The 14,990-nt window shown below is 35.3% G+C and overlaps 1 protein-coding gene across 1 annotated transcript in view; it reads right to left on the bottom strand.

Moving 5' to 3' along the window:
* LOC122801311 (unconventional myosin-VIIa-like) overlaps positions 1-14,990 on the bottom strand; it is a 951,466-nt gene that overhangs the window by 850,899 nt on the left and 85,577 nt on the right. The window contains 1 exon segment of the mRNA XM_044070855.1: positions 7,560-7,681. Within this exon segment, the coding sequence (XP_043926790.1) occupies positions 7,560-7,681 (122 nt within the window).

Below are 14,990 nucleotides of genomic sequence, written 5' to 3'. Positions count from 1 at the left end.
CACATCTAGATTAAGGGAGGTCACTGTGCCTCTTTACTCATCCCTCATCAGGCCCATAATTGAATACAATGCCCCTTTCGGGATGTACCTTACCCGACACTTGCAGCAACTGAAAGACCCCAAAAGTACCTCACCAAGAGGATCAAAGGGCTCAAACAGATGCCATATGCTGCCCGGTTAAAGAAACTCCAGCTCTACTCGGTTGCATACCACCTGCTTAGAGGCGATCTGTGCCTGATGTATAAAGCCATGTCCAACCAGGAATTAATGGACATGCTGCACCTCAGAAAATCCAAATCCCATCGAGCTACGCGCTCAAGGGACTTGAACCTCAGCACTGAAATAAATAGGACATGCTGGAGGGACAGATTCATAACCCAGGGGCTCCCTTCACTCTGGAATAGAATCCCAGTCCAAGTTAGGCAGAGTCCCTCACTGACTCTCTTCAAAAGAAATCTTGACGAGTGGATGGGTGATCATAGGTTTACCCCGGGTATCACTTCTGTGTCACTGCTAAACAGAGGCACAGTAAACTAACCTCAAAAAAGGGCATAGTAAAACATTTAAAATGGGTGGCAAAAGCCAAACATACTCTGGCTAGGCTTACAAATGCCCAAGGGCAGATAGCCTAGTATGAACCTATGAACCTATGAACATATGAACATATACTTTTTTTTTTGATAATGAGATAAGAATTAGTTTTAAAAATTACATTTATATAGAAAGGACATGTTTGTGATTCATGTTTATCAATAATGCACTCACAGATTTCATTAAGAATAATACTATTAGAAAGTATTTGGCTAGCCAGACTAGTCACAGATGATGGCTGGATTGTGACAGAACTAAACCTGGTGATATGTTTGTGAAACAAAGTATTAATAGCAGGGTGTGTTTTATGATCTTTTATAAGAGATGATACATCAAGGAGCCATGGATTATTGTCCTTTTAAAATGTTACTGAGGAAGTCATAAGGAGGTAAACAAAGTAAACCCAGGAACCAGCTCCAAATCCAGAAAAAACACCACCAGCAATGGCACAGAGAGCAGTTTCTCTCCAGCAAGATGAAAGCACTAAATCTTGTAACTTTGTGGAATAAAATTGGAGACAAACTGCTGTCTGTGCCATAGCGGGTAGTGTTTCTTTTCCGGGTTTGAAGCTTGCTCCTGAGTTCACTTTGTTTACTAGTATTACGTATCCTGGGATTTGATCCTTCTTGGAGTTAAGACATAAGGAGGTACACAATATGGCACCTTGTAATGACATACTGAAATGCCTTCATGAAATGATGCTGGATTACACCTTAGATGCGATTAATGTTAAATACAGAATAAAAGGTAACTGGTAAAAGGTAGCTTTATACATTCGGGACCTTCATTCATACATCCTGTACTTAGAACTAAGATTGATTTTGATTTCTGTGCTGATTGTAGAACTAAGAACATAGTATACTTTAGCTACTGTCATGTTTGCTTTGCTTTTTATATAGGTAAGACAAATCGTCCATTTAAAGATAGAATATTGGAGTATGGTAGGGATATTAGGAACAATAAAACAACAAATGCTCTGGCAAGCCATGTAATTAAAGAAGGGCATAATCATACATTTAGATTTTAGAAGTGATAGTGGCTAATATGAGGGGAGGGGATATAAAAATTATTACATAAGCAGCAGAACAAAAATGGATTCTATATTTTAATGTGGAAAAACCACCAGGTCTAAATGAAGTGGTCTCGTTAAAACCCTTCTTAAAAAGGAGACCTCTAAAGCATTAAAAAAGATGAGTTCTATTTGATATACATTCTGCTTTTTACGAATTTTGTATTTTAATAGTTAATTATTTTATAACGGGTTGGGAGGGTGGCCTACTAGTTAAGGTGTTTGTCTTACAATCACAAGGTGCAGGGTTTGAGTCTCACAAGGGATAAATTGGCTAGGTTTAAAATGGCTCACAAGGGCAGTTAGTTTAGTACTAATCTAAAAACCTATGAAGCTAGTATTTAATATGTATGCGAGTTCTTATATGATTGGATGATAGGGAAGGCACAAGTTTTCATTGGTTGTCAATTATTTTAAAAGAACATGGTTTTAATGTCTGTTGGTCTGAAGAAGCAATTAAGTTATCGTGAAAGCGCTTATCATTTTTGTTGTATAATAAATAGTTGTTTTCCTATAGCCGTGTTGTGTTGGCACCGATTTTCTTTTATATTGTTTATATGTTTTTGGAAGCCACACTTCTTTCCGGTCATTTGTTTTTGCTTTGGAATAATAACAAAACCAATTTGACACCAAAACAGCCATTGCAAACTTTTATTGAACATCAAGCAGTAAATGTGGATATATCACCAAAAATTCATGCAATAACACTGTAACCAACTGTACACATTTTGAACTGCACTTTGCACGTGGCATACCTGTTGCCCACCCCCCCCCCCAATACCCTTGTCCAACCTAAGCACCATTTCAGCTCTTGTCCCCTTTTGATAGCATAGCAACTGTCCCCACTGGCACTTCTTTAAGTTCTACACCAGTCTAAAAGTCCATAAATGCAGAAGATTAAGGGGCCTACAGAAGTTTGCACTGAGTTTTCTAGAGAGAGAAAATAAGTGTGCCAGCTGTATTCAGTATGTCATAACAGAAAGTGTGAATGAAAGCAGAGAGTGTAATTCTGTAAAGCAAGTTACACAACAAGTATGTCCATAAAACAAACTGCTGTGAATGTATGCAGCTGTATACAAATGAACTATTGCAAAGGACTCACATTGAAAGACAAATGAAAATATCTGTGACAAACAAATGAGGAAATTTGTATGCTGTGTGTGCATTGTCTAATCTATAAGAAAGCAAAATATGCATTGCTTCTAAATTAAAACATACATCTCATAGTTTCTTCATCTCTAGTTTTGTTAATTTACTTATATTTCAGTCACACTGAATGCTTTACAATATAACATTTTTAACATAAATGAATAACTAATAGCTTTTTAGTGAGTATATATGAGACAGTGCAAGACAGAAACATGAGTATGAAATTCTCAAAACAATGACATGCCACCTGTATAATCTCTGCCATGGTCTGTATTAGGGGCTGTGCCATCTTAATGAACCGAAACACAGGATATCCAGTTATCCAGATAAACGATGAAAGCAAAAAATGCAAGAAATCACGAAAATGAGTCACAATAATCCACAAAATTTATAATGAATAAGCACTTTCATCCTCCAAGAACTGGAACGCCTTCAGAATACAACACACACACAGCAAATGAGACATTTAAAACAGAACTCAGTTTCAGAAAGGGTATGACCACTTATAATTATACCCTATCAACTTAATTTTTAATAAAGGATTAATTGAAATATTGTCATTTGCACCTGCAGAATGTCTGCATTTAATTTTACCTGCTAAACCCATTCCTTATACAAAAGCTGATTTTGCCAGTTCCCACCATGAAAATCAATAGAAATGTTTTCCAATATAAAAAAATAAACTTTCTTAAAACCTTAGTTGAAAGTTGCCAAATATAGGAGTAATCTGTTTAGATGTATAAGTGCGTGTGTGTGTGTGTGTGTGTGTGTGTGTGTGTGTGTGTGTGTGTGTGTGTGTGTGTGTGTGAGAGTGTGTGCGTGCATGTGCGTGTGTGTGTGTGTGTGTGTGTGTGAGTGTGTGCGTGCGTGCATGTGTGTGTGTGTGTGTGTGTGTGTGTGTGCGTGCGTGCGTGTGTGTGTGTGCGTGTGTGTGCGCGTGAGTGTGCGTGTGTGTGCGTGTGTGTGTGTGTGTGTGTGTCTGTTTGCAAGCATCTGTGCATGCTTATATGTGAACTTGCGAGTGTGTAAGTATCTGTGTACGTCTGTCAGAATTTGTGTATGTATGCATGTCCACAATTGTGTGCTGAATATGTCTACCTGCAGTTTTGTGAACATGCTGCCTATTGGTATTACTTGACTAGATGGACAGTGTATCAGGTGTTACTTAATGCCAGTAAGACAAAATGCATCCTTCTGTACTTACTGGTTGTGCAACCCTTCGTTTTCCTTAATGCTGAAATTATACATCTTCAAAAACAACACACTCTGAAATGTAGCAAGCAATGCTGATATTTGCTTTCAATCTGATTGATGCCCCCCCCCCCAATTCATATGTATTTTGCAAAGAGATATTGCACATTTCCTATGTTCTTTCCCAAAGTTTAACAGAATTATACCAGTAAAAGGTAATTTCATTCTGACATTGCAAAGTTCATTCAGCCTCAGTGTCTAAGCTAAAATTTTATATTAGGCTGTATGAAAATGAATGCTATACTTTCATACTAGAAGCAACAGGAAAGTATAACTAGCAGCATTAACAACATTAAGTTAAACTCTTTAAGCTTCCAAGAAATATAATAACCATTTTAAGATAAATGGATATCTGAATGTTTCTACAAGCACAAATACATTTTGCAGTGCTGTGATAATGATGAAACTAGCATCCCCCACTGACTCCTTCAGACTGACATGCAGTTGTATCTAACCATTTGTATATTGTGATTCTGAGACTTATTCATTTGATAAATAAATTAACAAATCAAATCATATAAAAAGCATTCAGTATTATGGAGAAATAAGAGCTGACATACAGATGATTTACTTAATTTCTATAAGTTTATTCAAAAGAATCATTCCCACTGTAGAATCTACTTTTGTCTTTCTGGGTTTTTTCAGGAACTATTGTGCTTGCAAAATGTTTTCAGTCAAGGCATTCAACTCATACTTAAATGTAAGCAACAACTTCTTTAGAAAACCCATTCCTTTCTAATGTACCATTAACTAATCTTAGTGCTCTATAAATGGGCAAAAATAACTGATATTTTAATGATCTTTCTATGTAATAGCCAGTTCCTACACACACTCTAATAGTTTTCATCAGAAATACTTACCAACTTACCGATGCTATGCACACATAAATAGCAATTAGAATTTTTTTGGTATTTATATATTTATTTAGAGTGGAGACTTATCTAACAAAATTTATGGGAGCCTTGCATGACCTATCATTTAAGAATCTTGCAGGTGGAAGTTACCTCAGGCAGTGCAAGAACTCTCACATGATCACTGAAAACATTTTACTTCATGACAGTATTTTAGATATTTGTGACAGATATAAATCTACCCAACAAATTGAGGTAAAACTCTCAACAACGAATGCATCTGGTGAATATACATACACACAGTCACACAAATATAATTTAATGTTGTGAGAAACTTTCCCAGAAAACCTCACAAACTATTCACATATGCTTATACTTAACACAGTCAGAACCTGGGGCACCTGAAATATTGACCAGTCTTCTACTACCCAACTAGATCACATATACATCACTAATGAGATGACACACAAAAACCGGTACTCCTGCAGTTTATAATCAGATATGCAAGCCCATAATGGCTACATAGAGAGTGAGCTTTCAGCCATAAAAATGTATTGTTATTTGTGAAATGGAACACAATATACTGGTCCTTGTGAGATGTTTGTGTCCACATTTGGGCTACAGCTACAACCACTGCAATCCAGGACAAATGGCATGATCACTTTCCATGTCAGGGTAAACAATGTGAAGTCAATATGCAGTAAGCTATGGTGGGATTTTCAAATATCCTGTCAAATTTGGGAAACTCACCTTAGCAATATTCTTATGTCATGTCAATTTCAAACTGAACTCTTGGTTTTCAGTCAGTGTTTAAGGACTTAGTGATAGTGACACAGAATTCTCAGACAGATAGATTACATTGCAGCTAGTATTTTTTTATTTGAATTAGTTTACTGGGATATCTTTTTCCTTGGAAGTACTGGTGCTGAGTAGGACATTTTTGTCCCCTCCCATAGTGTTTTTTCTTTGAGCCTATACAAAATCCAAACCAGATGTACATATCAAAAATGTAAATAAATAAATAAAATAAAGTAAAATTGGTGATGACAGTATAATTACTGATTGTGAGACGTCTTAAAGTGTGTTATCCTAAGGAACTTTTCTGCTTGAAGTGTACTGAAATCTACTTTGTAACAGAAATCTAGTTTAAAGACACAGGTAGCATGCCAGGGATTACAGGGGATCACCCATTTCCACAGTTTTACTCCCAGTGAGACAATTGGCAACATCATAAGATTTATAAGGCATAGCTTAAAAGCTACAGTTCAAAAAATCAAAACTGTTATAATTTATAAACACCATAATCTCAATATACTAAATGAATGTACTGTGTTAGAAAAGTACTGAACCCAATACTTGCTAACTAAAAACTGAAAGTTGTTCTGCTAAATTTATAGGCAAATGTAATTGAAAATGGAATGGTCATGACCTGAGAGAATTTAAATATCCAAATATTTAATAGGGTAAATTGCTGCACAGCCAATAAATATGCATAACACAATAATATATAACAAATAGTGCAAAATCCAAAAGAAGAAGTATCTTAAATATGGTACAAACAAACTAGTGTTCTTCTTAGACCCTTTCTTTTGTCATTTCTTCCTTAATTACCAATAGTCGTGATGCTATTATCTTTCAGTTATACAAAGAATTAAATTATTAAGAAATACATTCAGTTTTTCAGAGTTCATAAATTAACTACTCTTTCATAAAACAGATAGATAAATAGATAGATAGATAAATATGACCATGTGGTTTAGAGGGGCAATGCCAATGCCCAGACAACTACAGGATATAACAATTAAACTATGATAATTTAAAAAATTCAAAGATTAATAATGAGACCTTTTTTAAAAAGGTCTATATTACTGTAGATCTAACTATAACAGTAAGAAATAAAATAAAAAAATAGCTCAGTAGCCCATCATGATATACCAATTGGCTGACTGCATGGAATGAAGGACTTGTTAACTATATCATAAGTTATTTTACTAAATGCACTGTCTAGAATGCATATTTTCCTGATCTGTGACTACAGTCAGCTATTACCTCTGCAGAAAACTGGGATAATTATATCAGATCAAGGCAACATTAAACCTATTAGCCTTACTTGCTTCTCAGTACATTTGTGAAAATATTTACAAAGGAGATTTTCCAAAGTGATACAGATATACTACTTACTTACATGATACAGTATGGGCTCATGAAGGGTGTACTTCACTTTGTCAAACTGCTTAATTGTCAAATGCCTCTTTGTCGACCACTTTTTATTGAAGCTCCACTTCATTGAATGGACTTTTCGATAAACTGATATAGACCCACTCATGAAAGAGAGATCATCCTTTCTCTATCAGTTGGTTGCTTTCTTTTAAGAAGTGACAACTCCTCTTAATGAAGGACTTACTATGTTCAGAAAATCATATTCAATAGCCCATCTAATGCCAAAGGGTATATTTATTCAGTCGAATGAAATCACTGCCCCTTTAAACACCCATTTATCTACCTCATCAGTGAGAATAATACTGCATTGAAAGGTATACTGCAGTACTTAAATGTATATCAGTGTGTGGCTATGTTATAAAAATCAAACAGAAAAGGATGACAAATTCAATAGTTGGAAGCTTTGATTGCTGGAGGTTTGTTCTTACCTTCTAGGATTGGGTTGGCTTCCAAGATTTGCTGTTCAATCCATGAATGTTGACCACTGATGGCTGCTAGGAACTGTAGTATCAGTTTGGTGCTCTCTGTTTTTCCAGCTCCTGATTCACCACTAAAATGCAAGAGAAGGACTTAATATTCTAGGTTAACTAATCAAAATGCAATTCCTTCATAAACAGTGCCATCACCTAATGTAATCTTTAGCATAATGCCTCAGCACACTTTTGATTCACTAACCTTCTTTCCTCTCCATCTGAAGGTATTGAAACTACTACAACATTTATGTTTCTTAGCACTTTACACAACTTCTCCTTGCACTGCTTCACAGACACACATTTGCTTCCCTCCCTAACCTGCCCACCACTAGGCCTTTCTTCTACCAAGCCAGGCTTACAGGAGACAACAAACATGACTATTCACTAATAATAAGCTCTCTGCTCTGAAGCCCCCACTTGGTTACCTATCTTCTCAACCCCATCTCAGTTAGGAATCCTGGTTGTACATACCAGAATGTGCCTGAAAATGGTCCATTTGGATCAGTTCTGCCTTGATCAATAAAGACATAAAAAAATAAATAGATATATATTATAGTTGTGCAGCTGCAGATTACAATAAGCAGACAGTCCTGAGCCTGACTCAAAAAAAAAAGAATTCACATATATGTATGCATAAACATGCACACACACACACACACACACACACACACACACACACACACACACACACACACACACACACACACACACGCACACGCACACACAAACACACACACACACGCATGCATGCACACACACACACACACACACACACACACACACACACACACACACACACACACACACACACACACACATACACACACACACACACACACACACACACACACACACACACACACACACACACACACACACACACACACAACTGGAAAGTTACACATTGTCCATCCTCAGATTAAACATTGCAGTATTCTTGATGGGACAGAAAGATGGCATAATAAATATGTGAAGTTACACTAATGTATCCAGTCCACAATTAGACCCAAAGAGGGTACAAGCAATATATAACCTCTCCAAGCAATACAAAACAGGTCGAAAGTCTTCTGGGTGTGATAATTTATAATTGTAAATTTGCAAACAACTTTAGCACAGTTGCAAAGCCTGTAAAGAAGCTAAAGAAGAAGGATATTCCACTCATCTAGGGGAATTACTACAAGATCCAGTCACAGGGCCATACTAGTTCTAAAGACCTATACTACAAACTACGTCTTCATAATATGAACAAAAGTAATACCGTATTAAAGAAAATAAAACATAGGTACCACACTGAGTGACTATCCCTTTACCTATTGCTCCTTGTCTTGAAAAGTCCACACGAAGGCAGTCTGGTGGTCCAAAAATAGAAGTTTATCTCTAAATGAATGCTTTTACACTTGTGAGGTCTTCTTCAAATCTCAGATATTTGAAGAAGCCCTCGCAAGGGCAAAAGCACTCATCTAGAAATGTACTTCTATTTTTTAGGCCATAAATCTATTTTAAATATGACTTTGACTTGAGTTCTCATGCGGCCAACAAGTGACAGTGCCACTGAACGGATATTTGGTACTAAATAATACCGATGCCCAGAATTTTCCATATAGCTAAAAATAGACCTTATCTGAATAATTTCGTTCATCTGTCACATGAATATTGTCATGCTAATGCTGTTCTCTTTCAGCTATGAAATAATGCATACATGTATTAAATGCTGGAAAAGTAATTCCAGCTAAACTATTTATTTTTCAGATGTGACTGAATATAGAATAAAAAAACATTTAATATGAAAGCATATATATATATATATATATATATATATATATATATGTGTGTGTGTGTGTGTGTGTGTGTGTGTGTGCGTATAGAAAGAGAGAGAGAGAGAGACAGGGAACAGCTGAAAGTGATTTAGTGATTTCTTTTAATATGTTGGTGATAATGATATTGCTGTTAATGCATTCCCAGAAAGCATATACATTTTATTAAGACATTGCAAATGAGCCATGGGTGTACAGTAAAACAGTGTGCGTTGAGATGTTATTCTTAGCTTATGAATATTATTATAATGAGTGTCTGTAATGAGAACTGGACTATTTGGCCACACAACAGATGATGTAGTGTCCAAAGTAGTACTCCAGATGCTTCACAGCCAGTCTGATGTTTCCTTAATATCAAGCTTCATATTTAGCAGAAAATAAAACTATCCTGGAAGATCCTCCATCAGCCTTAATTTATGACTGGAACATCTCTGGCCAAACATTTGGTGGATAGGTACCTTTTAGTGATTGATGATACAGCTGAGTTGCTACAAGTCTAGAAACTATTTTTCCTATAGATATCACCTGATACCTTAATATGGTATAAATTAAGAGTGAAAGATGGAAATTGTTAAGCTACAAAATAAATAATTATACAGCTTTTATCCATTGGCTAATTGGCTGATTTATGACTTAGGGATGAATCCTGAACCATTTAATTAAATTATATTTTATGGTTTCATTATTCAGCTTTTAGTAGTGAAGCTGTAAAGTGTATATCTATTCATATATCACATCTATTAAAGCAGACATTATTTGTCTGAACTTGAACCAATCAGATAATCTTATTGTATGCTTGTGAAAAATGTTCTTGTTGTATCATACCCTAATGCATGCTTTCTGCTATTTTACCATGACTTGTCTATCTGCAGGGGTTTGCTTGGCCAATTTACACGAATGAACTGCAGTGATTTAATTTCCTTCCAAGTCATGTGTCTCAAAATTGGCTTGACTTAAAATCATTGAATTGGCCAAATGTTACCACTATGGCACTTAAACATCTTAAAGCTATGAAAATCTTGTCTAAGCATTGCTTAAATGTGGAGAAGATAACAATGTAAAAAACTCCAAAACTTTAAAAAAGATATTATTATAATGGCATTTAAATATCCGTATTTAAATAAAGGATTTCCTTATTGAGATTATGGATGCCTATGGTTTTTATCTTTGTCAGATCTAATTATTTATACCATTCACTACTGTTGGTATTCTTTTCCCAGACAGACTATGAAATGTATATGGCATATTCTCCACTAGATATTTTTCCTGTTCTTCTGTGATAAATTTCATATGTCTAATCAAACAGAACTTTTACAAATCATCATTCAATCATTTACAGTATATTTGTATATAATTTTTACAGTTAATGTTGTGTTATGGTTAGTTCTAAATACTATTACAGTCTGTAATTACATTTTGTGTATATTATTTTATTTATTTCTTTGTTACATTCGATCTAAATTAAAAAAATAAATAAATTGTATTATATAGCAAAAAAAAGAAATCCTTCCATGTCCCGTATGTGACACCAATAGCTAGGAATACACAACAATATATGTGCCCCAAATAAGATCATCTTTAACGACTTGATATATCATAGTTAATTTATTTTCTGTTTAATTTCATGATCAACGTAAGCCTATATTTAAATATTTGATAAATGATTTTATTTAGTTTATTCATTTGTTAAACAAATAAGTATACCGGTGATCATGGACCGTTTTCAGCCACAATGTGAGTCAAAATGGCAAGAGTGAATACAATATATATGGAATGTATAAAGTAGACACTTAATCTGTATAATTTTTGGGAGGTGGGGGAAAAGTGAAGTATCTGTAGAGAACTCAAGCAGACATGGGAAGAGCAAACAAACTCCACAAAAACAGTGACTGAAGGTCAGGACTGTACGCCACATCCTACAGCTGTAAGGCAGAGATCTTTACCAATGAACCATTCTGTTGAAAAGTGCAACATGCTCACCAAGATTGCTGAGGTTCACGTGATCTCTCCAATCAAAGTCTTATTGAATATAGCTTCAGTCCAACAACCTCAGCACATTATAAAATGCAAACATATATTTGCAAGATTCTAGAATAATTTTCACTTTGGGCAAGGTAATACCCCAAGGGGGTACCTGTTATTTAATCAACCATCTTAAATGTCGAATATTGTAAGTTCGAATGTGGAAGTTCAAAAAATGTGAAAGTGACGAACTTTAGGGTTAGGGCATGGGTAAGGTAAGTGTGCGATAGTGACGGACTTTAAGGTTAGGATACGGATAAGGTAAGTGTGCGATAGTGACAGACTTTGGGGTTAGGGTGTGAATAAGTTAAGTGTGCGATAGTGACGGACTTTAGGGTTAGGGTGCGGGTAAGGTAAATGTGTGATAGTGATGGACTTTAGGGTTAGGGTGCAGTAAGGTAAGTGTGCAATAGTGACGGACTTTAGGGTTAGGGTGCGAGTAAGGTAAGTGTGCGATAGGGACGGACCTTAGGGTTAGGGCTTGGGTTAAGATTAGTGCATAGATAGTTGTGCATGTAAGGTGTAGTGTATGTTTATTAGGTTTTTGGTGTGCTTGTATTGTGTGTGTTTTTTAGGAACAGCAAATTTTTTCCCTACATATGGTGATCGAAATTTTGGAAGTTCGATTATATGACATAGACCCCCCAAACTTCCAACCAAGTTCCAACCATATGTAACTCCAATAGATGGCTTCCACTGCTCCTCATTTAAAATATGCAAATGATGTGATATAAAAGCCTTCATGATTGGCCTATAGTATGTGAATGCAGATGCAGATAGTATACTCTCAAAGTCACACCTTTGTGTACAGGAGTACTGCACTGCCATGAATCTGTGGTATAATGTCTGGTTCAGGACTCTGAATAACTGTAGCCCATGATTCACAGGTAGGTGAGAACTCTCCATAAATCAAGGAATTTTATGGTTCTGCTTTGTCCACATCTATTGACAGGTTGCTGAATGCTTTTGATAAATCTGTTTATCAGCTTATATTTTGTCTCCATCTCCCTGTCTTTACATTCCCTCAAAAAATGTTCAGGTTGTGCTCAATACCTGATATGCTGTCATGAGTAACAGTTTAGACTCTCAATCTTTAGTAGTAGTGGTTATGGGTAGTACAGTACATCCTGTAATGGATAAAAATGCTCTGAAATACATTTTGATAATAACCTTGTCATCATTCCTACATAAAAAGCTTCACATAGTGAACATACTGCCACATCAATGTGGTTATGGATAGTACAGTACATCCTGTAATGGATAAAAATGCTCTGAAATACATTTTGATAATAACCTTGTCATCATTCCTACATAAAAAGCTTCACATAGTGAACATACTGCCACATAAATTATACCTTTGATTTACAAGTAGAGTGATATCTACTATAAGAAAAAATTATCATTAAAATCTATTTTCGATGTAATTTTAAAATTCATAATTCTAAAATAACTCATAATATCTTGAAAAAATGTATTTCCATAATCTGATATACTTTGTAAATAATGAGAAACTCAAAACTTTTGAACTCAAAACGAACCACAGATATTATGAAATGGAAAGGCAGGTTTATAAGTATGTGACATTAGACTTAGAAACACAATACTTGGAAGAGGGCATAGCACGGAAAGTTGTGCCTCAAGGGCTACGGACAGCAAAGTTTCCAAATTGTGTTGTGCCTGGGGATGAACTAAGTAAGACTTTAATTGATTTATACAATGAGACTGGTTTAAATATGATGCGTATCCTTGTAGTACATTATGGCAAGGAAATCACCAGAATTAAGGAGAACATCAAAACAATGGATAAAAAGATAAAGAATTATGGCTGTTTCAAGGATTTTATTGAACTATATAATAGTCTAGAAGCGAAGGCTGATAGACATAGGGCTACAATTATTTTTAGAAAGCAGTCAAAACTAAAAAGAGATATTCTTGCCTATAGACTAAACCAGGCCTATATTGCTTTTGACAATAAACAAGATATATCAGAGACAAACAACCATGATTCTGGGAATAGTCAGGCATTGACACAACTTTCTAATAGTAGTGCAACCAATGCTGAAAAGGCAACATCCAACCAAAATATGCCGACTTCATCAATTGTCGGTGATAATGGCATTGTTCTACAAGGGGAAGTTTCATCAATGGATCAAAACAAAAATAATAATGAAAACAGAGCCAGCTACGCACATGCTGTTTCTTTGGACAACACCAATACTGGGTATAAGAACAGCCCTTTTCTGATGGACAAATCAGAAAACAAGCGGACTACCAAGTGGTACAATTCCACACAAAACAAAGGGAAGGGGAGGGGGTAAAACAAGAAAAAATGGTAAACCACAAAAATATACAAAATTATTGTCTTGACATTCTAAATCTATCGGATATTATACTGCCATTGGAATTAGAAACTGTTTTGAAAAAAGGTTTTTCTTTCATTCTTGCAGCTAAAATGAATATAGACAAACTGCTTATAGATTTTAAATTATATCTAAGAAAATTAAACCTAAGTTACATCATGCAGGACATTATGAAGAAAACAAAAGAGACAAACTTAGATGACAGGCCTAGTAAGCCTAGTACTTTCAACCCTCCCCTACAAACTACTCTTCAAGTTTTTCAAAGTCTCTATGAAAGTGAGTTTAGAAAAATTAATCATGGTGATTTCAAAGATAATCTCACAAAAGATGAGCATAATGCACTATACACTTTAAGCAACAACAGAGAGATTAGAACCATGAGAGCAGATAAGGGTGGAAAAATAGTTATCATGAACACAAAAGATTATGAAAGCTCAGTAGAGGTTATGTTAGAGGATACAAGTATTTATAAGAGAGTCAGTTGTGAAGAAGTTACAAAGAGTTACAAAAAATTGGATGTCACACTATTTGACATGTTTAGTCAAGGAGAAATTGACAACGAAAATTATAACTTCTTACAGGTGGAATATCCAAAAATGGCCACATTTTTTGGTATTCCAAAAATACACACAGACCAAAAAAATCCTTCATTTAGACCAATCATTTCGTCCAAAAATTCCAAAACAGAAAACATCTCAGTTTGGTTAGATTACACCCTTAATCCTATTGTCCAGAAATCAAGATATTATCTTAGAGATTCATGGCACTTCGGAAATTTTGAGAGATTATAACATAAGAGATGAACAGGTTTATTTTGGCACTTTAGATGTTAGGTCCCTATACACTTCGGTAGACCAAGAAATGGGTATTGAATATCTTAGAGAATACCTAACTACACTAATCTTTCAGGTGAAAAAGTGAACACTGTTTGTAGTATGATGGACTTGATTTTAAACAACAACTTCTTCAAATTTAATAGAACCTTGTATAAACAAGTATCTGGTGTAGCAATGGGGGCAAGGGTGGTACCTGCTTTTTCAAACCTTGTTATGGCCAACTGGGAATTGAAGTTTTTACATCAACATCCCAGTTTTAACAAAGTTTGGGTCTACTATAGATACATAGATGACCTGTTTTTTATTTGGAAAGGAAGTTACGAGGAATTTGTGGACTTGGTAAGGGACCTCAAT

Source organism: Protopterus annectens, chromosome 4.part1, assembly GCF_019279795.1.
Source record: "Protopterus annectens isolate FY-2018-M chromosome 4.part1, PAN1.0, whole genome shotgun sequence".
Lineage (NCBI taxonomy): Eukaryota > Metazoa > Chordata > Ceratodontiformes > Protopteridae > Protopterus > Protopterus annectens.
Note: the sequence above shows the minus strand (reverse complement) of the source record. Positions and strands in the feature narration are given on the sequence as shown.